Source organism: Phocoena phocoena, chromosome 2 (assembly GCF_963924675.1).
Source record: "Phocoena phocoena chromosome 2, mPhoPho1.1, whole genome shotgun sequence".
In the NCBI taxonomy this organism is placed as follows: domain Eukaryota; kingdom Metazoa; phylum Chordata; class Mammalia; order Artiodactyla; family Phocoenidae; genus Phocoena; species Phocoena phocoena.
Window position 1 is genome coordinate 95,905,101 of NC_089220.1, and position 26,935 is coordinate 95,932,035.

The following is a 26,935-nucleotide window of genomic DNA, read 5'->3' on the forward strand; positions in this document are numbered from 1 at the left end:
ATGGCAGCTAGGTCACGTTCTTAAATAATTTCCAAACCTGGAGAGACTTCTCTCTACTAAGATCACACAAAATCAAAGTCATAAAAGATTTCAAACCTATGGGACCTAATGAAACTTAAAAGCTTTTGCACAGCAAAGGAAACCATAAACAAGACGAAAAGACAACCCTCAGAATGGGAGAAAAGATTTGCAAACAAAGCAACTGACAAAGGATTAATCTCCAAAATATACAAGCAGCTTATGCAGCTCAATATCAAAAAAAAAAAAAAACCCAATCAAAATATGGGTGGAAGACCTAAATAGACATTTCTCCAACGAAGACATAGAGATGGCCAACAAACACATGAAAAGATGTTCAACATCACTAATTATTAGAGAAATGCAAATCAAAACTACAATGAGGTATCACCTAACACCACTCAGAGTGGCCATCACCAAAAAAATCTATGAACAATAAATGCTGGAGAGGGTGTGGAGAAAAGGGAACCCTCTTGCACTGTTGGTGGGAATGTAAATTGATACAGCCACTATGGAGAACAGTATGGAGGTTCCTTAAAAACCTAAAACTAGAACTACCATATGACCCAGCAATCCCACTACTGAGCATATACTCAGAGAGAACCATTAACTCAAAAAGACACATGCACCCCAATGTTCATTGCAGCACTATTTACAATAGCCAGGACACGGAAGCAACCTAAATGTCCATCAACAGAGGAATGGATAAAGAAGATGTGGCACATATATACAATGTAATATTACTCAGCCATACAAAGGAATGAAATTGGGTCATTTGTAGAGACGGGGATGGACCTAGAGATTGTCATACAGAGTGACGTAAGTCAGAAAGAGAAACACAAATATCGTATATTAACACATACGTGTGGAATCTGAACAAATCGGTATAGACAAGCTTATCTACAAAATGGAAATAGAGACACAGACATAGAGAACAAATGTATGGATACCAAGGAGGAAAGGGCGGGGCGGGGGAGATGAATTGGGAGATTGGGATTGACACATATACACTATTGATACTATGTATAAAATACATAACTAATGAGAACCTACTGTATAGCTCAGGGAACTCTACTCAGTGCTGTGTGGTGACCTAAATGGGAAGAAAATCCAAAAAAAGAGGGGATATATGTATACGTATAGCTGATTCACTTTGCTGTAGAGTAGAAACTAACACAACATTGTAAAACAACTATACCCCAATAAAAATTTAAAAAAAAAATTTCAAACCAAAATTACATGGAAGCCTCCAGTTCAATCTGAGTCCAGGCGTTTGCAGCTGTTCCATTTCGCGCTAATGCCTACATCTGAAGGACAGACGATTCTAACAGAAATAAACCCCTGAGCATCACCATGATAAATGACAGGTAAGTGATGAAGAAAAGCAACTAAATATACAAAGTTTGGGAATCTGCTCTGGCACTCCCAGTCTCTGTATGATCCATTGCTTACTTACCCCATGCTTTCCAAAACTGACAAAAGTGAAATAACAACTGCAAAGCAATGATGTCAAAGAAAGAACTTAAGACCTCACTTAAGTAATTACTTTTAGTAAGATAAAATCACTGCAAAAGCGCCACTGGCCTGAGGTAGATTTCAACGAGAAACATAGTGGTCAAGTTTCTTGAGCCTGAGGTCCAGGATAGGTCTGTTTCCAGAGTATTCTTTCTGTCAGAGATCTTAATGGCTAGGCAAAGATCAAAGGATGAATTAAATGAGAGTCAGCAGAAGAACAAAGGAAATGAGCTCTTGATCAAAATGCACCCCCATTCTGCTTCCTCAGTGGGTAAATTGTGGCTAGCTAAAGTACCTGTGATATTGTGATTTAAACTAAGTAGTATATACTTGGGCTTCATCCAGTTTCTTAACACACAGAACTTCTAAAACCAGGGGAACTTCCTAACTTCTGAGAGAGATTAAGATGTCTTTTGTTGTTAATGAGGCAATTTTGGAATGCCCCTAGGTCATGTGAGGATGGGGGCTGGTTGCCAGGGGAATCGACCCTGTGATTGAGAGTTGGAACTTTCAGTCTCAGCCCTCAAACTCCAGGGAGCAGAGAGGGGCTAGAAGTTGAACTGTCAATGGCCAATGATTTAATCAACGGTGCCTATGTAATGAAGTCTCCATAAAAACCCAAAAGCACGAGGTTTGCAAGCCCCCAGGTGAATGCGTGGGGATTGTGGAGAATGACACACTCAGACAGCATGGAAGCTCTGTGCTCCTTCCCACATACTTGCCCCTGTGTATCTGTTCCAAATGACTGTTCCTGAGTTCTATCCTTTTATAATAAATTGATGATCTAGTAAGTAAAATGTTTCTCTGAGTTCTGTGAGCTGTTCTAGCAAATTAACTGAATCCAAGGAGGTGGTTGTGGGAACCTGTGATTACAGCCATTCGGTTACAATCACAGGTGACAACCTGATCTGAAGCGGGGTGGGCTGGGGGCAGTCCTGTGGAACTGAGCCCTCAACCTGTGGGATCTGAGGCTTTCTCCAGGTAGATAGTGTCAGAATTGAGGCGAATTGTAGGACACACAGCTGGTGTCCAGAGAATCACTTGGTGTGGGGACCCCCCTCCCCTCCCCTCCCCCCCCAGCACACACTGGAATTGGGTCTCAGAACCATTTTAGTACCTCAGAAGCAGAGCCAGAAGGGAAAGCAAATGAAGCTCTGCAGCTGCCATTATCCTTAGTACTTTCTACATATCACCTCGTCTAATGCTTACAACAACTATATAAAGTACTAGTACTGTTCCCATTTTACAGAGGGGGAAACTAAGGCATAGAAGGGTTAGGGAACCTGCCAAAGTTACAATCACACCGGGTATATCATGGCTAACCAGTGTACCGCCAGTGACCACTGCAGTGTGAGAAAAGACCTGCGGAGTCATGAAGCTGCCTTAGCTCACCCCAGGGTGTATAAAAGCGATGGTTCCCTATGACCCTGCACCAGGCAAAGAAGTCTGAGCAGATCCCAGAAGTCTGCTTACTGGGCGTGTTGTGAAGTGGATTTGTGTACTGAACTAGATGACCTCACTGCTAACCTTGTCTGTTTCTCCAAACTGTCTCCAGAGCAAACCACAGCAATGGACAAATCAACCAACAAGTACGTGTTTAGCAATTACATTTAAAAAAGGTATCTGCCCGAATGTATGATTCGTGTTGGGCAGTCTGCCCTTGAGGGGGTCTCTGTCTAAGATGATAACACTGAGACACAAACAAGAGGACAAAGCCAATGGCACAAGCAGTATACACGAGATATTCACATTGCTGGAGACATGCTATTGGATAGAACTTTCCTTGGGGATGAAATGTTCTTTATCTGTGCTGAACAATATGGCAGCTATTAGCTACATATGGTTATGAGCATTTGAAACATGTCTAGTGCAACTGAGAAATGAATTTTAAAATTTATTTCATTTTAATTAATGTAAACAGTCACTTGTGGCTAGTAGTTAACTGTGTTGGGCAACGCAGGTTTAGAGACCATGAAATCAACACACAGCATGAGATTATTGGCTGTGGGGGTCACTGGATGATGGCAATCTCAAAGTTATAGTGAGTTCCACGCATGAATCTACCCCACAGCAGCAAACAGACCTCCGAAGCCTGCTCAAACTTCTTTGCCTGGCCAGGGGTCCTCAGGGGACATCCATGTTTAAACGCACTGGGGTTGAAGCTTAGCTTCATGACTCCACCCACGAATCTTTTCACAAATTGCAAGAAAACTATAAGGAACCCATCAACTATGCTCACTCTATCACCTAGGACAAGGGTCAGCAAACGTTTCCTTATTAGGCTTTGCAGGCTATAGAGTCTATGGCACAAGTACTCAACTCTGCCACCATAGCATGAAAACGGCCATAGATCATACTTAAATGAGCGTGGCTGTGTTCCAATAAAACTTTATTTACAAAAACAGGCTGCAATCTGCCAACCTCTGGCCTAGGACATTTTTTAGTGATTCATACTTTGAGGTCATGCTTTTATTAAATGTGTACTGATCTCTCATTCTGATAGAGCACGCCACAGTTCATAAACCAAGAGACGTTATCTCTTAACCCTCACAACATCCCCAACAGCTACTGTGCTGGCTACTCTCCAAAGACGACCCCCAATGCATTACCCTCCCATTGTTCATGCCCTGTGTAGTTTTCTCCCCGTGGGTCAAAGGTCTGAGCTGGCCCTATGCCTTGCTTTTGATTATTAGCACACAGCAGCAGTGATGCTGCACTGCTTCCGAGGCTGGTTCATAAAAAAACCTGCAGAGTCCACGTGAGCCTGTTGGAACTAGCTCTGGGAGAAGCTAGCCACATGTGACCGGCATGCTGTGAGGAAGGCCACGTGGAGGAAGAGAAATGCCCACCCAGCCCTCAGTAGTTCTAGCCATCCCAGCCCATGTGACAGAAGAAGCCCTCAGTTGATCCAGCCCTTGCCACCATCATACGAGAATCCCCAAGTAAGAAGTGCCCAGGTGAGCCCAGTAAGCCTGGAATCACAAGAGATAATAATAAATTGCCATTTTAAGAAAGATAAAGTTCTTGTTCTTAGAGGACTCATAGCCATGTCCGATGCATGCATGTGGAGCAACATTAAGAGCTGCATATTTCTCTACAAAGATTTTCTTTTGTTCAGTTTAAGTGAACTTTGCAAAATTAAATTTTGTAGCAAAAAAAAGATCTGATCTTTTTAAAATTAGAAGTTTTGTTAGAACGGCTGATTAGGGTAGAAATTGAATGCTAGTTCATAAATTCCTGATGGAAAGGAAGAAGCCCAAAGTTAGACACTTTTTATTTGAAAGGTCTATCTTGAGGTTTTCACACAGTTCACATATTAGAATGAGAAGCTTCTACATGATTATTTCTTCTCTTTTAGGTATATCATTGTTCTCAAATATTCTCATTCAGATTTAGTAGGTCTGGGGTGATATCTAGATATTAGAATTAAAAAAAAAATCTTCTCGGGTGATCTGACATTCTAGTATTCAGAACCACTGGCAATAAGTCACTGTTTCTCAAAGAGTTATACTCTTAGTTAAGATCATTTATTTACTTTTTAATAAAATTAATTATTTTTATTGCTTCTTCAAGGATATTCTTTTTTCCTTTTTTTTTTTTTAATAGGGGTATGGTTGTTTTACAATGTTGTGTTAGTTTCTACTGTACACTGAAGTGGAGCTCCCTGTGCTATACAGCAGGTTCTCATTAGTTATCTATTATACATATTAGTGTATATGTGTCAATTCCAATCTCCCAATTCATCCCACCCTCCCAAGAATATTCTTAAGTAAAACTTTTTTTTTTTTTTTTTGCGGTACGCGGGCCTCTCACTGTTGTGGCCTCTCCCGTTGCGGAGCACAGGCTCCAGACGCGCAGGCTCAGTGGCCATGACTCACGGGCCTAGCTGCTCCGCGGCATGCGGGATCTTCCCAGACCGGGGCACGAACCCGTGTCCCCTGCATCGGCAGGTGGACTCTCAACCACTGCACCACCAAGGAAGCCCAGTAAAACTTTTTTTTACTGTGAGCCCATGGAGGTGAAGAATACTTTGACCACTGCTATAATTTGGTGCCCCTTCCATAAGGTTTCTCTTTTTTTTAAGGATTTTATTTATTTATTTTTTTGGTTGTCTTGGGTCTTAGTTGCAGCACACAGGATCTTCGTTGAGGCATCGGGGATCTTTTGTTGTGGCAAGCAGGCTCTTCATAGCGGCATGAGGGCTTCTCTCTAGTTGTGGCATGCAGGTTTTCTCTTCTCTAGTTGTGGCACGCAGGCTCCAGGGTGTGTGGGCTCTGTAGTTGTGCACCCGGGTTCCAGAGTGCATGGGCTCTGTAGTTGTGGAGCGCAGCTTCAGAGCATGTGGGCTCTGTAGTTTGCAGCACTCAGGCTCTCTAGTTGAGGCACATGAGCTCAGTAGTTGTGGCACAAAGGCTTAGTTGCCTGGTGGAATGTGGGATTTTAGTTCCCTGACTAGGGATCGACCCCGTGTCCCCTGCATTGCAAGGTGGATTCTTTACCACTGGACCACCAGGGAAGTCCCTGCCATAGGGTTTTTAAAATTATTTATTTATTCATTCATTCATTTTTATTGGAGTATAGCTGCTTTACAATGTTGTGTTAGTTTCTGCTCTACAACGATGTGAATCAGCTATATGTATACATATATCCCCTCCCTCTCACCCCCTCTTCAATCCCACCCATCTAGATCATCATAGAGCACAGAGTTGATTTCTATATCTTTTAAGGGAAAAGCACCTTTTTGACCGCTTGGTCTCCAAATATGTTTTTTGATTGGCTCATCTTAAAATTAGAATTTATTAGGTGTCTTCAGAACACATGCATGCTGGGCATCCCAGCCTTTTTGGAGAAAATGGCCACTCCTGGGATAGGATGCTTTCACTTACCCAGTAGTGTGAAGGTCTTCTGAGTCTCTATCATGTTGGCTCTGTCATTCACGCCCTCAATGATGGTACTGCCCCCCATTCTCGTATAATTAAATTCTTCTGCACTCCCTGAAATCAAAAGTCAGGCTGTGATATCTGTGACACAGAAATTTGAACGTACATGTACATCAGAAGCGAGAAGGAAAGTTCACACTTAATGTGCTATCTTAAGCACTTCACAAATGTCTTTCCACTTATTCCTTAGAATTCTACGGTGCTCACTCAGTAGCTGAGGCTCAGAAAAGTGAAGTGGCCTGCTCATGGACCCACAGCTGACCGCAGGGCAAGAATTAAAACACCGGCCTGACTCCAGAGCGCATGGTTTTTGCTCCCATACCTAATAACTTTATACAGCATTACTGAGGTTTACTGAACGTACGATTAACTGTAGAAAACTTGATAAGTTTTGATAAACATATACCGGTATAAAAACATCACTATGGCCAAGATAATAACCATATATGCATCTAATATTTGAATAGTAGGGGAGCCTTCAGAAAGCTCTTCCATGTTCGCTCTTCACATTCTATTTGGCAGACAAGGCATGGATATTATCATTCTACGAAATCTGAAGAAACTTAGATTCTACAAGTGCAAGTAAGTTCTCCAGGATTAGGGAGTGTGCATTCAACTCCGAGACACTAGACAATTCTGTCTACCGACATGGCACAAACGACCAAGACAGGAGAGCCAAGATACCACCGGAGTCGGGCCATTTGCATGATCCGACAAATAGCTCATTAACTATGGTTACAATTAATAATGATTTTGAGTCATCAAGGAAATTCAAATTATGATAGAGGTACTCTGTCTCAGAAGACATGGAAATATGTCATAGCTGTTAGAAAAATGACCATCCAAGAAGTTCAGATTAAAAGAAAAGTTTGGGGACTTAGATCAGTAAGTCCCAGTGGTCAGAAGGCCTTCTTCAGGTAGCTCTAGCTGGATGGACGACAATCACTCTGGAGCTTTGAAAAGAACCCTGGAGTTGAAGGGGTCCCCTATTCCTGGACTCCCTTTGCCCCTAACTAATCTATTTCCTTAGTTAAATGCATCATTTCCACCCCTGGAACCCAAGGATCTTATGTTTTTGGACAGAATACTTTTTTTTTTTTAAGTGACGATATTATAAGATGAAATTAACCTAGAATTTAAATTCCTACATAAAAAAGAGACTCTTCCACACACCATGCATTACGTACCCAATTTAAGATGTTTAAATTCCGACTGCTGTGCAGACGCACAAAGCTGATAGAAAATGTGGTAATTTCGCTCATTTTCTGACTGTAAAATAAAGAAAAGCCCTGAAATTACACAGGCCCTTTACAAATGAAAATGTGAGGTTTTCAACAAGAGGGTCTTAGATGGCTAATCTGGATTGACAGTTCTGCTCTCACGGACACGGACATCTACGTGTGTTTTTGCTGTGACCCAACTTCTTGCCTCCACTGGCTCACAGAGGGAGAACTGGTGGCCCAAGATCACCTTCCAAATAACCACCACAGAGAAAATGTTATTAAACGAAACATTCTACGAAATGGAAATAATGTAGTTAGTACCAGGTGAAACTTTAAAGAAACTCCCTGCAATACAAGGTTTACTGTTACTCTCCTTCTGGGCCAAAACGATGAGAATTTTCTCCATTTTATGGACAGAAGCCTTTTTCTTAAACCCCGCCTCTCTAGATCTGATCCCATTCCCTTCCTGATACAAAAGCCAGTCTAACAGCTTTGTCTATTTCAAGTAGTCTTTGTGTTCTAGAAAGATAAACTTGATTTTTAAATGCTAAGGACTTACGTGCCTAAAACTGAAAGTCATAAACTTTTCCCTCAACCATATAATTCCACTAATACTGCACCTACTCATCAATTTTCATTTTTAAGAAATAGGAAAAAAAAAAAGAAATAGAAAATAAAATAACCCAAACTGCAAACGAAATATAGGAAAACTGTATTCTTCAAGTCACAGAACAATGTAGGTTGTCGAATGAATATATGAATGTGAACCATACTACAAAAGTTGGGGAAAAGGAAATTTAATATTTTTATCCTTACTTGAAAGACAACTCTGGATTTCTCCAGCAGGTAAGTTCTCATGTTGGCTCCTATAATTTGATTTCTCTCATCAAAACTGATTTCTGTGTATTTCCCAAACCGACTGCTGTTGTCATTGCGGGTGGTCTTGGCATTTCCAACAGCCTACAAAACATAGTAACAACATTAAAAAAACCTTTGCATCAATATTATTGGAGCAGTTACAGTAAATTCCAGTCCTGTATGCTGGGGAAAAGTCTGATTATAGGGGGCAGCCGGGAGGCAGGGGCTCGCAAGGAATAAGACACATCCTTAGGTCTCCTCAGTCTCACCTCTAAGGCTCTCCTCAATCTTACTGGTAGACACTGAGCGGGATGAGAAAACACACGGGTTCTGATGTTTCAAGGCCCCAGGTTCCTTTTTTTACTATCTGTGTGATGCTAGAAAAGTTATTCCATCTTTCCAAGTCTCAATTTCTCTAGCTGTAATATGGGGAAGGATGCATCTTACAGAGTTGGGAGAATTAAATGAGATAATATACAGTGCCTCAACTCATCTATGCCTAAAATATTAGAGATGCTCAATTCAAAGTCTACATCCTCCACCCAACCTTTATTTCTGTCCTTATCCCTTACCACTTCCCTACTCGAACTTTCTACTCAACCAAAAAACTGCCTTCCTCCATCCCTCCCACACTGAGCATGATTGTTTCTTTTTTACTTCTGCCACTGAATTCTGTCTCTCCTCTTGCCCACCCTGCTCTCCCTTCCTGGGCACCTTCTATCTGGAAGTACCCTTCCTATGCACACACGTCGCATTCCTGTCCAGGCCGTCATGCTTTTGGACAACATGTATTTATTTACTGGCAGGCAAAGGTAAACCAAAGTAGACATGGTCCTGCCTTCATGGAGCTTACAATAGCAGGTGAGACCAACCCTAAACAAATAACCACACGATATCATCCACTGGGCATTTAACAGGGTAGTGCTTCTTGACAACCTTTTTACTGCCATCTTGGATCATGATTTATCTTTCTATTAAAATTTAAAATATGTTATGTTAGAGGAGTCTTAAAACTTGGGGATTGGACCTTATTTTCATTACTTCCTGTATTATTTCGGCACAGTGGCTTAAACAAAATAGGTGGTCTGATAAATATTCATGGAGGATTTTGATTCAAGAAAACAGGGAGAAAGGGTCTAGGAATCTAACGTTCTTGATTATTTGCTATGCTTCCAAATAAATCCAAATCAATCCTCTTCCCAATTTGCAAGGCAGCCAGAGTTGGCCTCTGGGCCCTCTCGTAAGCTGTCAGATGCCCCTTCTTCCTTGAAGGTTGTCTCCTTACCACTGGGTGCCATCATGGTTGGCCTTGCCCACATATCTGAGCCAGTCAGTGGTGTGCTAATGAATCACTCTCGGGGAGGGAAGGAGGAACAGCCTGGATATGTGACATTTGCCAATTTGTAAGGTGTAAATACTTCCACCATGACTGATTTCAAACTACCAAAGGTTTAACAATAACTTGCAAAAGAATTCTTGATTGTTTAACAATCAGCTCATGAAAGTTGGTGCTGGTTTGGCTGGAGAACACCACTGGTCTTGGTGTACCAGTTGTCTCTGTGGTTGAGGAAATTTCCCCTGGGATATAAATGTAAACAGGGGACTCCTGAAATCCTGATGGTAGAATTTCTAGCCCAGCAGGTAGAGGAGAGAGGCCTTGGAAGCAGTAATCTATGCCCCAATCTCCTTCAAATCCCACCGGGGAACAGACTTCCTTGCTCCTTCCCTGCCCTCACCTCTTTGGTTTTTAAAGGAAGGGAACTCAAGTTAACAAGGACAACATACAGGCATACCTTGAAGATATGGTGGGTTTAGTTCCAGACCACCGCAATAGAGCAAATGTCACAATAAAGCAAGTCACACAAATTCTTTGGTTTCCCAGGGCATACAAAAGTTATGTTTACACTATACTGTAGTCTATTAAGAGTGAAACAGCATTATGTCTAAAAAAACAATGTACACACCTTAATTTTAAATATTTTATTGCTAAAAAATGCTAACCACCATCTGACCCTTCAGCAAGTCAGAATCTTTTTGCTGGAGGAGGGTTTGAAATACTGCGAGAGTTACCAAAACGTGACACAGAGACAAAAGTGAGCAAATGCTGTTGGAAAAATGCGCTGATAGACTTGTTCGATGCAGTATTGCCATAAACCTTTAACTAGTTAAAAAAGAAAAGAAAAAAAGCAATATCTGCAAAGCGAGGTATGCCTGTATACACGAACCAGCCCACTTCTCCATACACGCCTCTGCCTCTGTCCTCACTCCCCACCCCCACCGGGTACACACCTCAGTTATGGGGTTCGACGCCAGAACCTTGTCTTCCACGCGAGCATTAGTGCTGGACTTGCTGACGGTGGCGAAGTACCTCATGGCATAGCGAGCAGATACTGTCTTTCCAGCACCCGACTCCCCGCTTACAATTATTGACTGATTTTTATTATTTCTAAAGCAAATAAATAAAAGGATTCTTAAAAATATTCATTTCTTCCTATTAGGCAATATATACTCATCAAAAAAAATGCAGATAAGCCCGAAGAAGGGACTTTATCCCTTGAAAGTAACTCTTTTTAACGCACCAGTGAATTTCCTTCTAGTCTTTTTCTCTGTGATCCTGCTGAACACACAGCTTTGTTTCGTGTTGTGTCCCCTGTGCTGAGAGTCCCCAAGAGCAATCCCAGACCAGTGATCCACTAGCGGGACTCCCAGGACTCAGCACACATTCGCACTCATGGCTAAGATTTATTACACCAGAAGGATACAAAGCAAATCAGCAAAGGGAAAAGGCATACAGGGCCAAGTCCAGAGGAGGCCAGGTGTAAACTTCCAAGAGCCTTCTCCCAGTGGAGTCACACAGGATGCACTTACTGCCTCCAGCAATGAATTACGACAACACACGGGAAACACTGTCTACCAGGGAAGCTCAATAGACACTCAGTGTCCAGGGTTTTTACTGGGGGCCGGTCGCACAGGCATCCTCTGCTATCACACACCAAAATTCCAGATGCCCAGAAGGAAAGCAGATATTCAGCAGGACCACATTGTTCACACAAACAGTTTAGGTGCAGTGAGCCACTCTTAGCAATTAGGAAATGCTGAGGACCTTCCTGAAATCCGAGTTCCCAGAGGTTGGCCACAGGTCAAACCTGCAAGCAGGTTTCTAAAGATAGCAGTCTCAAGCCTATGTCAACTCCTTTCTGTATATCCCCACTTAAATATAAAACCATTTTAAAGACATCACTTGGAGAGAAATTACTTGAAATGTGCTTGGGAACACGTGTGCTCCATAAGCCAACATGCTCTGTTACACAACCTAGAGATCTTAAAAAATGCATTAAACTTTTTGTGTCATGAGATCATGATGGCAGAACCTTATTATAGTGCTGTCCTAGCACCACTTACGTGCCAGGTGCTTGGTGAAAACTTTACAGGGATTCTCATTTAAGCCTCACAAAAATCCTATGCCACACACTGTGTATCCATTTTACAGATGAGTAGAACAGTGACTCAGCGAGGCACAGAACACACAACCTTCCTGTGAACACTGGAGCGGACCTTAGAGAGAGAGCTCCTGGCCTCAGGAGCCTGGCCTGAGGAAGCCAAGATGCTCAGGAGGTGAACGACACTCCCAGCGCCCCTCAGCTGCATGGAGTGGGACTGGGGTTACTAAAGCTGGGCTCTCCGGACTCCTAGTCTAGCATCAGCAAGTCCAGTGAGAGCCTGCCTTAGGTTCGGTTCTGCTATTACAGGTAGACAGACCTCCAGGGGAAACTGGCTCTTCAAGCTTGAAGCTGGCTCAGTCCTGCAGCTCGAACGAGCTCATGCTACTGACACCCAGGAGCAGTCCCGGCCTGTCAGGCTCTGAGCCACACCGACTCTAATCTTGCAGATGCCCTGGAGACCTGCAGGGGCCAGGGTAAATCCCAGAACCACGGGTGTTTTAGCACCGGAAAGAACCTTGCTGTGGCAGAAGCCAAGGTAATTGGCAACTTTTTTTGGAACCTCCAGGATCTTTCATTTTCTGGTACCATCGGGCTTGGCTGCCCTCTGCTCATGAGCCTCCACACTACCCGCAGGGCTTAGGAAAGGGGGGAGACTTTTACGTCATTCGTCACAGCACCAGAGTGGGGACGGCAGGTTCGGGTCCAGCTGGCGTCCTCTGAGCCTGGCTGGGCTCCCAGCCTCTGATGTGTATACAAAAGAGAGGGAGTCACACAATCTGCTGTGGGCTGACAGGTGCACGAGGCATGGAGGGCACCTGCTGAGACTGAGGACGTGGGGTTCAGGTGTCCCAGGTTACTGGCTTTTAATCAGTAATTCTCTACCCAACATTCATCCTCCCCTGCTTCTTAGGGACTAGGCCCCAATTCTTAGTGGACATGTTGCTGTGTATATGAAAGACTACATATCCCAGCCTCCCCTGTGGCTAGGCATGGTCATGTGAGTAGGACCTGACCAATGAACTATGAGCAGAAGTGCTCTGTGGGGGCTTCTGGGAGGGCTCCTTAACCAGGAGGGGCACACCCTTCCCCTGGGACACTCTGTAGCCTAGAAAAGAGAGAAAGAAGGCTGAGTACTTGCTTGGCCCTGAAGCCAAGGATCCCGCGCCAAGGACTGGGAAGCTAGAAGGCACTGATCCTTGATGACTTGGTAGAGGTGGTGTGCTAGCCCTGGACTGCCCATCAGACTTCTCTGCAGGAGAGAATCATGCATTTCTACCTTGTATAAGCCACCATTGTTTTTTCCTGGTTATAAGCAGAGCTTGGAATGGGTGCTCTCTGAGCATCCAGCTCACAGATGAGGATCCTGAAGCTGAGGGAGATCAGGGATGTGCCCAGGGTTATGAAGTAAACGTAGCAGACCCAGGTCCTGTGTCTCGGGTTTTATCTGTGAAATAAGGTCATGATGGCGGTTCAACAGACTTCACAGAGGTGTTCTAAGACTCAAAGGAGACCACTGCCTGTGAAAGCTCTTTTGCAAACTGTAAGGATCTACAAAGATCCTTTTACAGATCAGGATGTTGAAGCCAAAACAGGATAGTTACGGGGAAAAGAAATTACACATGGAGTCTAGAAGTCTGAGCACAAATCCCAGCTCTGCCTTTCTCTTGCTGGGTGACCTTGGGTGGATGGCTTCACATCTCAGTTGTCTGACTACTGCTCAGGCATCCTCATCACACACTCTTGGGAGGGCACTCAAGATGATGTGTGAGAGTGTGTGCACAGTGCCTGGTCCACGGGAGGCTTTTCATAAAAGCCTCCTTGTTTGCTAGCAAAACAATAACTTCACAGGCCATACAAAAAACAAGTGGCAAAATTAGAATAAAACCCCCAATCTCCTACAGCTAAAACCTGTGCTCATCTATCATTAGTCTGCTGCCATGGGTGGGTAAAAATGCTTAAGCATCTCACAGTGAAGAATAAATCAGTTTTCTTCCAACCAAACACACTGCAAGAAAAGCATCGGCTACTCCCAGATCGGTAGGACTGACTTGACTACCTAGAAGGGGCAAAATCAGGAAACTTGGTTTAGACAGTAATAGAGCAAACAGTCATCTGCTACTTGGTACAGTCAGTCTACTCTACCAAGCACCCCCACCGGTCTGATTGATGGTCACTTTTAACGACCATCAATGTGAAGGCCCAGCAAATGCAGGAGCACCGGGAGAGCAAGAGGAAGCCCTGCCTGGCAGGAGGCTACCTGGCCATCTGCTTGTATGCCTCTTCTGCCACAGCAAATATGTGCGGGTCCATATCGCCCATGTTCTGCCCGCTGTAGGCGTGGATGATGGCATCTCCATATATCGGCAGCTGCTTGTAAGGATTCATGGCCACCAGGATGATTCCTGAGGAAAGATGTCAGACGCAGTGATGGGATTCTTAGTGTCACCTCTTTCTCCAAGTTCTTTTGAGAAACCGCAGCTCTGTCACTTATTAAATCTCCTGTGTGACTCTGGGCAGGTCACTTAATGCTCCGAATCTCAGTTCCCTGCTGAGGTCACCTACATTTCTAGGCTACTCTGAAGGTTAGGTGAGATGACAGGTGGCAATGCCCTAAAACTGAGAGGCTCTTACAATTCTCAGTGTAAACATAATGATAATACCACTGCCCAAAATAAGTAATAAACTTATCATATCCAATGAGAAACTCACACACAAGCTTTAACCACGTATATTTTTCTTGGTAGTCCAATCTTAGTTTTTGTTGAAGACTCTCCCCACCTAGATACTTCGCTTTATAACAAACTCTAAGATCAGATGTGTGTACCTTTTAGATAGAAATCTGGGCAAATTTTTAGGTGTGATTACACATTTTGACAGAGTCAACATTTCTAATATAAACATAATATAAAACATAATCAGGATGCTCTAGACAACGAGCATTAAGTTTCAGTGTCATTCCTGCGCTCCTAGAATTGCTCTCCTTACCACTGTAGGTGTAAATGAGTTTGGATTCTGCAAAGCGGATTCTGAGATTGTGGAGCACAGCGGGCTCGTGGAGATAGCTGAGGGCCGTGAGGTCATTCTCACCCACGAGGACGTCAGGATTCCGAAGTGGAGGCAGAGATTCTGGATCAACGGAATAATCCAGCTCCTGTGGACAAAGATGAAATTAAAGTTCTGGAAGTAAAAGTTTTTTGGTGTTTCTGCTGAATCACTGTCCTCTTTCCTATCTACCCCACTTTGGAGTGACCCCTGACACTCTAAAAAAACAAATTTATGTATAGCAGCGAGAAAATAACCTTCGTGGCTGACTTTTGGGAGCCAGGTGATCAAGGTATCGGCTGTGTGCCCTAGGGTGTGTCACTCACCTTCTCTGGCCCTCCCTTCTCTCATCTGTGAAAAGCCTGGCTGGACCAGATCAGGGGTCCTCAGAGCTACAGAGGCCTCAATGAGGCGTGGCAGGGAAGTTACATGGTCAGGGACCTGGGCATCCCATCCCAATGCTACCACAGGGGCTCTACTTGCATGCGGTTTAGTTGCTGGTGCCATGAAAGTTTTCATTTGGAAACAGGATTCTGTTGCTAAAGTGACTCAACGATCTAAGGTCCCTTGAAGCTCTAAGGTTGCCGAATCTCTGTTGGAAGTTGACATTCGTGGTGGTGACAAGCATCTAAAGGAGTCTGCGTGGGATGATGGTCTCTCTGTGAGAGGGCCCCCTATACAGGTGGCTCCTGTCTGCAGCCACCTGTGTTCCCAAGGGCTGCAGGGCTGCCTATTTCTATGATTCTCAGCCCTGGGCTGAGTAACTGGCCCAGGATGGCCTGTCATCTGCTAGATTTCACCAATGTATATTCTGAAAGTAGCTGTCTGAGCAGAATAAAGGCAAGGTCAGCATGCCTTGCAGGCTTTGCAGATGTCAGAGCATTAAGGGACCTTATTACCACCTGTTCTACCTCCCTTCACTTTCACTTCACAGCTTGGGGAAGTGACTTGAGCAAGGACACCCAGCAGGCTGGTTTCCCTTCTACCGCCCAAGCTGCCTTCCTTTCCATACCTGGTCCTGGACAGCTGCACAAAGTGACCCAGCTGTCCCTTAGCAAGAGCCCACTCTGCAGGCCCTGTGCCAAGGACTCAGCACTGGTTTTTCATCTGATCCTCAAAACTGCTATCTAAGGAGGGCATGACATCCCTAACTATGCGTTAAGGAGACAGATTCAGAGAAGTTAAGCTCCTTGTTGAAGGTCACACAGTTCATATGGGTCTGGCTGACTCTGAAGCCTGCGTCATGATGCCTGGTCAACACTGACAGGCGTTTGGTTTGTTAGCTGGTTGGACTGTTTTCCATAAGGAGAGCAGCTCAGGGCAATCCGGGACAACTGGGCATGGATCCTCACAGCAGCTGCCTGCTCATTATCAATGCAATTATATTTATGGACCTGCCCCAAGCAGGATATTTTTAACCTACACACTTTTGAGAATAAGATAAAGTGCTGCTCACACATAATTTATACTTACCCTGAGTTTTTCGGGGTTTTTTTTTTGCGGTACACGGGCCTCTCACTGTTGTGGCCTCTCCCGCTGAGGAGCACAGGCTCCAGACACACAGGCTCAGCGGCCACGGCTCACGGGCGCAGCCGCTCCGCGGCATGTGGGATCTTCCCAGATTGGGGCACGAACCCGCGTCCCCTGCATCGGCAGGCGGACTCTCAACCACCGGGGAAGCCCTCCATTATGTTTTAAATCAACAACCTCCTTTTTCCAGTTCAGCCATTGTGTGTGTGTGTGTGTGTGTGTGTGTGTGTGTGTGTCTTATGTGTGAAAGAAACAGAAGGAGAGAGAGAGAAAGACAAATAGAACAGACAGTCTTTGGGGGAGGGGAGAAAATATGAATGTGAAGAACATGAGCTCGACAGCTGGAAACAGAGGTGATATCTTCTTACATAAAGCAGGCTTTGTCCTTCATGGTATAGATAAAGGGTTAAGTTAAAAAGCAACAGATGAATGGATAAAGAAGATGTGGCACATATATACAATGGAATATTACTCAGCCATAAAAAGAAACGAGATTGAGTTATTTGTAGTGAGGTGGATGGACCCAGAGTCTGTCATACAGAGTGAAGTAAGTCAGAAAGAGAAAAACAGATACCATATGTTAACATGTATATATGGAATCTAAAAAAGAAAAAAGTTTATTAAGAACCTAGGGGCAGGACAGGAATAAAGATGCAGATGGAGAGAATGGACTTGAGGACACGGGGAGGGGGAAGGGTAAGCTGGGACGAAGTGAGAGAGTGGCATGGACATATATACACTACCAAATGTAAAATAGATAGCTAGTGGGAAGCAGCCTCATAGCACAGGGAGATCAGCTCAGTGATTTGTGTCCACCTAGAGGGGTGGGATAGGGAGGGTGGGAGGGAGACACAAGAGGGAGGGGATATGGGGATATATGCATATGTATAGCTGATCCACTTTGTTATACAACAGAAACTAACACACCATGGTAAAGCAATTATACTCCAATAAAGATGTTAAAAAAAAAAAAAGCAGCCTGGCCACCTGCCATCTTACCTGCCTCTCCCCCTCCTCTGAGCAGCTCATTCAGGGCCAGGAATGTCGCCTCCTGAAGCCCTGCTCATATTACTAAAGCAGCAAACTGCCACTGCAGCTGCTGCCCTGAGATTTTTCTCCCCAAAGCCACCTGATCCCTAATCAGAACCTTGACTGCACTGGAGATACTCAATAAATGCCCCCAAGGAGTTTCTGATGGGAAGGGAAAGGCTAAATGGAAATAGCAGCTCCTCTGCCTCCCCCTTTGCATTTACACACGCTCCCAGGGATTATCTCATCTGATCTTCAGCCGCCCTGTGATATGCTGTTTGTTACTAACTCCATCTGACATGTGAGGAAGCCGAGGGGCTCACTGTCACAGACTTAGTGGGATCCGAACCCAGACAGTCTGCCACAGACTGGGAAGGATTTGAACTCAGATAGTCTGATTCTAGAGGATGTGCTCTTAACTGCTATGTTTATCTCCCTTCCCAGGATCTGAGGAGATGACTCCAAATCCAGGACAGTCTGATTGGCAGTAATATGTCCTGTCTCTGCAGAGACCATTTCCATGCCTTGGAAATTCCAGCATTTTAATATTCATGTGAAATTCCCAGGACTAACTCTGACATCCAGATGGATCATGAATCCTTTGTCCAATTCTGCATCCAGATACTTGATTCTAAAAACCTAAGGTCAGCCTAGCTATGGATCCAGTGGGATGTCATTACAACTATGGGGGGAAAGGACGACTCATCATGGAAACTTAAAGCGGAGATAAAATCCGTAGAAACTGGTAATCGAAAGCCATGACCAGCCTTTGAGAGGAACTCTTCACAAGCATGCTCTACCATGGGGACAACTGCCCAACCTCCTGGTCATCCTTTGCCTCTCCCTTGCCACACCGGCACCACAGAGCTTCCTCATAATGTCCTACCCAGCTGGGCTTCCTGTCCCCTTGTCCCATCTCCCATCACTCCTCCAACTGCCCTGTTACACTCCCTCCTGGAGGTCCCAATTCTTACCTGTTTCTATCCATCCTTAGACTGACTCTCCATTCTCCCACACCTCCCTCTCCCTTCCTGTTTTTTTTTTTTTTTTTTTTTTTTTGCGGTACACGGACCTCTCACCGTTACGGTCTCTCCCGTTGCGGAGCACAGTCTCCGGACGCGCAGGCTCAGTGGCCATGGCTCACGGGCCCAGCCACTCCACGGCATGTGGGATCTTCCCAGCCCGGGGCACGAACCTGCGTCCCCTGCATCGGCAGGCGGACTCTCAACCACTGCGCCACCAGGGAAGCCCTCCCTTCCTGTTTTCTATCTCCCTTCTTCTATGTCTCTTCCTCTTCCCATCTTGATGTTTTTCTCTACCAGTTTACGTCTTGGGCTCAAACTACTTCCTCTCCAAGTTTCTCATCTTCACCCAGTCTCTGTGCTGAGACCCATAAAACCAAAATGGTGATCATTTTTCAGCATTCTCCCAACATTGCTGAATCCCCAGGAAGGCAGCACAGAGCACAGACCTGTCCACTGCATCTCATTCCAGAGAGAGGCCCAGCTGACGCAGGACACTTTATGTCTTCATTAGGGTAGTGGGGGGTGGAGGCAGGGAGGTGGGGAGGGCTACAAACACACGGGTGGATCCACAGCACCAGCTGGCCATGTTAGGTGCCCCCTCATGTGCCCTCTGCCGAAGGTGCTCCCCTCCCACACACACCCTACAGTTTCTCCTTTATACATCATGGTAGTTATGATCGAGGACCCTCACCGTTCCATCCTCCAGCAGGAGACGCAGGACTTTGGCACCAACTCTATAGTCCTTTGCTATTTCGGCAGACTTCCAAACTTCTTCAGGATCAGGAATCCAAACCCTGTTGTACTGATCAACAGAAGAAGAAAGGCTTAATTTCAGCACTTTAAAAGCAAAACACAAATCGTTAGATGATTAGACTCAGGGAGATTTCTTTCTGTCCACTAACGTCAGTAAACTCATTAAGAATACTTTTACCTAATTTTTGCTTGTGAGGTAATCGTTAGTGTATCTGCAATGCACCAGCCTAGCTGCTTCATTTCACAGGTAATAGAATTCCCAAAGCCTCTTAAATACATATTGAAAAAGGAAAGCCTGGGAGTGGAAAGGAAATCTGTGAGTGAGCACTGTCTACAAGAGCTGGAGCAGAGGGATGTGGTTCACCACTGATGAACTATGGGGCTCTGGGCCAGACACTTAACTTCTTGTGCTCGTTTTTCTCATCTATAAAATGGGCACAACAATACCTACTCAATACTTTAAGGTTTGCTGGGAGGTTAAACTGGACGGAGTAGCTGACAGCACTTTGCAAAATGCTGTGGAAGTAGTGTTACAGCAGTGTTATCACAGTCTTATCACACTGGTCAGCAGCCAAGGATTCCCACCGTGGGAAACGTGGAAGTCCCGAGCTCAATGTCCCACCTGGCTCAGCGCCGATGTGCAAGTCCTTAAGCAGAACTGCATTGCTATGTACTGAATTATCCCCTCAAAATTCATATGTTGAAGCCCTAACCCCCAATGTGAATACATTTGGAGATAAGGTCTTTAAGAGGCAATTAAGGTTAAGTGAGGTCATAAGGCCCCGATCCGATAAGATTAGTGTCCTTATAAGAAGAGATACCAGGGAGCTTGCATGCACACTCGCTCTCCACCTGCACGCACAGAAGAAAGGCCATGGGAGTTCAGTGAGAAAACAGCTGTCTGCACCCAAGGGGAGAAGCCCTCACCAGACCAACCCTGCCAACACCTTGATCTTGGACTGCCCAGCCTCCAGAACTGTGAGAAAATACACGTCCGTTGTTTAAGCACCCAGTCTGTGGTATGCTGTTATGGCAGCTCAAGCCGACCAAGACACACATCTAATATTCACACTCACACACTGGGAAGGGGGCAGGCTCACTCTCCAGAAGTCACCAGTGGCACCTGAATGCAGCTTGAGGTAAACACAAAGTGACTACCATGTCTCTACACTGCAGCTGCCACAGGGCCCCGTGAGTCATTCTTCTCTCATCACGCATCACGCACTGACTACTCTTGCTTTCACCCAGACCCCACATTTCATGTTCTCCTGTGGTCATCTATTTGTTTGTTTGTTCATTCACTCTTTCGTTCATCCATCCATCCATCCATCCATCCATCCAACACCTGGGCACCTCCTGGGACTTTCCTGGTGACGTAATGTTTAAGAATCCACCTACCAGTGCAGGGGACGTGGGTTCGAGCTCTGGTCTGGGAAGATCCCACGTGCCGAGGAGCAACTAAGCTCATGTGCCACAACCAGACTCAGGGAGAGTCTCTGTTGCACTGCAACGAAGAGTAGCCCCTGCTCGCTGCAACTAGAGAAAGCCCATGCACGGCGACGAAGACCCAACGCAGCCAATAAATAAATAAATATAAATAAATAAACCTAAAAAATTAAAAGAAAAAACACCTGGGCATCTCTTATGTATGCGTCTGGCACAGTGCTGGATTACCAAGAAAGAAAGGCATCTCCTCTTAATCATCATGGTCTTCCTACTAACTCAGCCAATCTCTAACCTGGAGCTGCAAGTGCATTATGTGTATATTTGCAACTCTCTACTCACATATCGGTGGTTTCTATCAATGCGGGCACCCCTACAGGATACCCTGATGTCCTGGGACATAACCAGGCCAAAAGGAACAAGAATTGGGAAGCACTCACATGGAGATATGACGTAGCACCCAGGAAAGCTCCTGAATCCAAAGGCTCAATAGCTTGGGATCCCAGATCTAGATGAAGCCTAAGAAGCCATGCAGCGTCTAACCCTCGTTTCCCAGAGAAAACTGGCCTCAGGGACTCCAAGTCCTCCAAGAGCAGAGCTGACATGAGCACCCAGTTCAGGCTGGCGCCTACAGTGGCATCTCCTTTCCACCTCCTTACATTCACAGGCCAAAGGAATATTGGTCCTCTGGCATTGTCCCTCAATGGGACAAATGGACCTTCTGAAGGTAATTGTCGAGTGTGTAAACTCCTGTAGCAGGGAATGTTTGTGCCTTTAGGAGAGAATGCTGCACTTATTTATTTATTTTATTTGTTTAGGCTGCGTTGGGTCTTCACGCGGGCTTTCTCTAGTTGCAGCGAGCAGGGGCTACTCTTCATTGCAGCGTGCAGGCTTCTCATTGAGGTGGCTTCTCTTGTTGTGGCGCACGGGCATAGCTGCTCCACAGCATGTGGGATCTTCCCGGCCCAGGGCTTGAACCCATGGCCCCTGCATTGGCAGGCGGATTCTTAACCACTGCGCCACCAGGGAAGCCCAAGAATGCTGCATTTTGCCTAAGTGCCTGCCATCCTTCTGAGTACAGTTCCTGGGCACTGAATTGGCACCAGGCATCATCCTGGACTCTGGGGATAGTCACAAACAAGACACTGCCCTTTGTGAATATCTGCTTCTTAACAGCTGAGAGGGCAAACATCATGACCAAATGACGACCTGGATATGAGCCAGCTGAACACGTGGCTTGTGGACTGCTGGGGCCTTTCCACTGTGAGGAAATCTTCCCTTGGGTTGAGAGACCGCACCTTCAGGAGTTTTCAGTTACAAAAAAATTCTGGGCAATAATTATGACATTCTACTTTTCTTCTTTATAGTTTTATGTACTTTCTATAATCTGCATATTTTACTTTTATAATCAGAATATGCCATCTTTAAAGGCAAATATCAAAATATATGTTCACAAAAAGACTTGTACGTGAACGTTCATAGTAACTTTCTTCATAATGGCTAAAAACTAGAAACAGACCCTATGTCCACTAACATGAGAGTAAATTAAAAAAAACATAAAACTGTGGTATACTCATACAATGGAATACTACTTACCAATAAGAAGAATCAACTACGGATACAAGCAAGAACATGAATGAATCTCCAAAGTATTAGGCTGAGTTAAAGAATCTGTACACAAACGAGTACAATTCTGTATGAGTCCTTTAAATGAAGTACTAGAACAGGTAAAACAAATACAACGTGGGGAAAAGAATCAGAACAGTAGTTGCCTCTGGGGGTAGGAGGGTCTGGGGAGGGAATCTTGTGGGGCGATGGCAACATTCTATACCTTGAAGGGGTCTGGGTTACATAGGTGTTAAGCCCTTTTTCAAACCTCAGAGAACGCACACTTAAGATTTGTACCTTTCACTGTCTGGAAATTTTATAAAAAGAACTAAACAACAACGGAACTCTTAACAATACGCATACTACTATTTAGGAGGACATGTACTGATATATGCGATTACCCTAAAACACTTCAAAAAATAAGATGGGCTGAGGACTGAAGTATAAAAAGATGGATAGACATGTGATATAACAAATATGGTAAAATATTCATGCTAGAATCTAGGTGGTGGGACAGATACTCACCGTAGAATTTTTTCAACTTTTTTGTATACTTTAAATTTTCATAATAAGATGTTGAAGGAAACAAAGAATAAGTATAAAACAAAGTTTGGGGTGTCAGGACTAAACTAGGACAAAGTTGGTTGAGGAGCACATTTATTAAACTACTAGTTAATATAAGCTGCCTCACTTATCAAACAAAAGATATATGTGTATCATTGGTTGAATATCAATCATGACTCCCTAAGTTATTTGGGTTTGCTTTAATTCTTGACAGCTAGCTAAGAGCAGAAGTTTGCTGAAATGTGGCACGGGATGAGTGATACTTGTGAGAGACAGAGGGAGGGAAAGGGAAAGAGAGAGAAAATGGAAGAATGACCTGGCGGGCAATGACACACACTCAGAGACACGCGCCCATGCAAATAGGTGGAGAGAAGCCTCACAAGCACACAGACACACACACCCAAACTCCACACACACTTGTTGCCATGGACGACTATCTTCCATGTCAGGTCTGCTCTTGAAAGTATTTATTGCGAACCTCATAAAGCTGAAATCATTAATACTTTTTTATAGGATAATATTTTTATGATAATTGGGAATATCTCATTTATCAAGAATTGGCCACTACAGAATTTTATAGCTGAAAGGGTCCCAGGAGACTGTCTACTCCAAGCTGTCAAAGTTCTTTTCAAAGCTTGCTTCAAATGAAATGGTGGTAGCCCACCATGTTCTGCAGCTGAGGTGTCTCAGGCCCTTCCATGGAAACCTGAGGCTCTGAGAAGGGATGCAAGTCACTAAGCTAACCCAAGGCCTTTGTTTTCCTGATCCCCAAACTCAAGCCCAGAGAGGTCAATAACTCACCAAATACCACACAGAGAATCTCAAAGGCCAGGACTCCACGTAACCAGAGCTTGGGACTCCTTCTTTGAACTACTTGTTAATTAAATGAGTCTGGCTCTGAAAATAATCCTGAACTCTCAACGGCAGCCATCTACTTGAGAGTGCACAGGCTGGTCTGTTTCAGCTAAAAGCAGCCTTAAATGCATTAGGACGTATGGAACCAAAGGTCTGCTTCTCTTCTGGCGTGAACACAAATGGCTTCCTCAGCCCCGGATTCCCCCGGCTGCGCACACCCCGCCAGGCCTGATGCCTCTGCCGGCAAGGCTGTCGGCCATTTAGGGCCCCGCAGCTGAGACCCAGCCTGGTAAGTAAACATGCCCAAGGTTTACCTGGTTCCACCTCAGTTACACCCATTCGGTCCCTCCCTTCTGCCTCACATTCCTCAACCCACAAGGCAATGCTTCAAACCGGAGAGAGAGCTAACTGCAGTGTCTGGACAAAGGACATGAGGTCATAGGACCTCCCCAGGGTGGCTCCTTCCTGTGGGGCAGGGGCCTCCTGACTCAGGTCACTTGCCAAGCCCTCCGGGGGCTGCCTGCAGCAGGGCCAGGAGAGCAGCGAGGCCTGCCACCCACGCCTGTCCTGGGAATCTTCCCCTGTGGAGGGAGATCAGGGTGCATCCACATCCGGGAAGGCTCCGGAATGAGGCAAAGGCTTCAAGAGGAAGGGCCACGTCCTCAGGAACAGGCCAAACCCACCCACCCCACATGCTCAGATACAACCAGAGTGGCATCTTCTCATGTCTCCCGTCTATTTGAGGGGTCTACCGGCATCAGCCACAGAAATGGCTTGGAGACTTTACATGGCGTATGGGATGACAGGGGTTTTCTCCTAGCCACACTCTGGACTGGAAGGGAGTCTCCACGTTCTCCGTCAGCCAGGCCAGGGCAGCGACACCACGCTCCCTCTCTTCTCTTCACTCGTTCCTCCAGGCCTTCCCAGCTCCCCAGCCTCCTCCCGTGTCTCCCTAAATCCCTCCCGGCCTCTCCTCATGACGGGCTGTTTCTGGAGCGTTTCACCCTTTCCCGCAGCTTCCACGACTGCCCTGGCAACTGTGCACCACTGAGGCCTCCAGCCCAGATCTCTCAGTGGGTCTAGACCACATTTCCAACTGTCTCCCAGACGTCAGCCCCTAAATGTCCTCTGACAGTCACAAATCCCAAGCTTGAGTGATCATTACGCCTGCCCCACACACAACCTTCCTCCTCAGTTCCCCCACCCGTCACATCAGAAACCTGGGACAGCGCTGGACACCCTCTCCCTCCTTCCCTTAGCCCCCAACAATCAAATGGTTATCAGGTGCTAGGACGCCTATACGTAAACAGGTCTCACCTGTCTGCCCCATCCACCCGCAATGCCATGGCCATCAATCAGCTCTCCCTATGCTGTGCCCACCAATCTTCTCTTGATGGGTACCGCAACCTGCGGAGTGCTTCCTCAACCAGGCTGAGTACCGGTTTCTGTGGAGAGACAGATTCCTTTACCCACACCTGAATCAGAATTTCCGTGGGTGGGGCCCAGCAAGATGAAAGTTCCCCTTGATGGATTCTGATGAACATCCAGGCCTGGGAACCACGGTCCTGGCCAGTTTTCCTACTCAGGCCTCACCTTCTTTTCAATCCACCCTCTGCCTGCTGCCACCCAAACCACCAGCAGTTTCTAGAACATGCCAAGCTCTTCCTGGCTCTCTGCTCTGCACTTCTGTTCCTTCCACTCGCAGTGCCACCCCTCCTCTCCCCATCTGTGAGCAAACTGCTCTGAGCAGTCAAGAGTCAGCTCAGCATTCCCACCTGCGGTACTTTCCCCACCACCCTCCCCCCCCCCCCCCCAAGGCAGGACTGGATGCTCCCTCCCCAGCTTTCAGGTAGCTTCCCATCTCGCCCACTGGCATGTGAGCTTCAAGAGCCTTGTCTTTGTGCCCTGGAACTCAATACAACGATTTCCCCATGGCTAGCACTCCATAAAAACATCTACTGAACAAAAACTCAAATTCCAAGTAGTCTGCACCAATCAACCTGGTATTTTAGTCTTTAGGTCCCTTTTTTTACTCTTTTGAACTATCCGTATATAATACAATAGAAAAACCTAATTTTCCAGGGTGGTTAATGTCACATAGAAATCTAAAAGCTGCTTAGAATAGCTAATGGAAAGTTATTAAACTGAGCTTTGACCTTATTTGAGACAGAGGCCCTGGACTGCATTTCTCTTGACCTTGCATATCGGAGTTTCCACAGAATTTCTGTGAAGATGTCTTGTGAGTTCCTCAAGCACAAGGAAGAGAAAGAGATGGGTGAACGATAATATGATTTGTGAATCTGTGGCTAAAACCTGAGTTCTGGTTAATTAGAAAGGTCTTTAGAGGCATGCTATACAGCTCTACCGCCTCACCCTCCATTCATCACTTTCACCAGTATCTTAGATAAAAAACCAGAACACATGTATATCAAATATGCAGATAAAATGATCAGCCAAAGATGATCAAGATACAAAAAGGTTTTAAAAAAGCTTCAAAAAGGTTTTGACAAGCTGCAGAACATTAAACACTAAACAACAAGACGGAAAATTTAAAAGGAATAAATGTGAAGTCCAATAGTTAGGTACCAAAAATTAACTGTATTACAATAGCATCAATATAAAAAGCAACTAACTTTTATTAAGCCTTATGTGTCAGATAATTGTGCTAAGGATTTTCCACAGGTAATTTAATCCTTACAATGACTGGTAAGACTTAAATCCATTCTACGGGTGTGGAAACTCAAGAGAAATTAAGTAACTTGCTCAATGTCATCCAGTTAGCAGAACCAAGACTTAGCCCCAGCCACCATGCATGTGCATTCCAGGGGCAGCATGTAGCAGCTCTGCTTAAAACAAACAGAACACTGACTTAATGCTCGCCTGCACTAAGGGCAGCTCACAGGAGGCTGCAGCCCCACGAGTTCCACGGTACTCTGGCTGAGCAGACCAGATCTAGAGAATAGTGCCACAAAGATGGGCATCAAGGAATTGAAATTCACCCAGAGGGTGGTGGCCTTGATGGTGAAGGGTCTGGAATGATGCTGTAAGAGAAAAAGTTGGTGCTATCATCACTCTCCTCAAGCTCTCAG

General features: G+C 45.2%; 1 protein-coding gene across 1 annotated transcript in view; it reads right to left on the reverse strand.

Moving 5' to 3' along the window:
• The window catches only part of MYO5C (myosin VC), a 107,613-nt gene extending 83,428 nt beyond the window's left edge, over positions 1 to 24,185 (reverse strand). The window contains exons 1-8 of the mRNA XM_065871728.1: positions 23,993 to 24,185; positions 19,315 to 19,460; positions 14,983 to 15,148; positions 14,255 to 14,399; positions 10,844 to 11,000; positions 8,513 to 8,656; positions 7,661 to 7,742; positions 6,420 to 6,527 (exon numbers count right to left, since the gene is read on the reverse strand). Of these exons, the coding sequence (XP_065727800.1) occupies positions 6,420 to 6,527; positions 7,661 to 7,742; positions 8,513 to 8,656; positions 10,844 to 11,000; positions 14,255 to 14,399; positions 14,983 to 15,148; positions 19,315 to 19,460; positions 23,993 to 24,185 (1,141 nt within the window). The remainder of the gene's footprint in view (positions 1 to 6,419; positions 6,528 to 7,660; positions 7,743 to 8,512; positions 8,657 to 10,843; positions 11,001 to 14,254; positions 14,400 to 14,982; positions 15,149 to 19,314; positions 19,461 to 23,992) is intronic.
• Between the last annotated feature and the right edge of the window lie 2,750 nt (positions 24,186 to 26,935).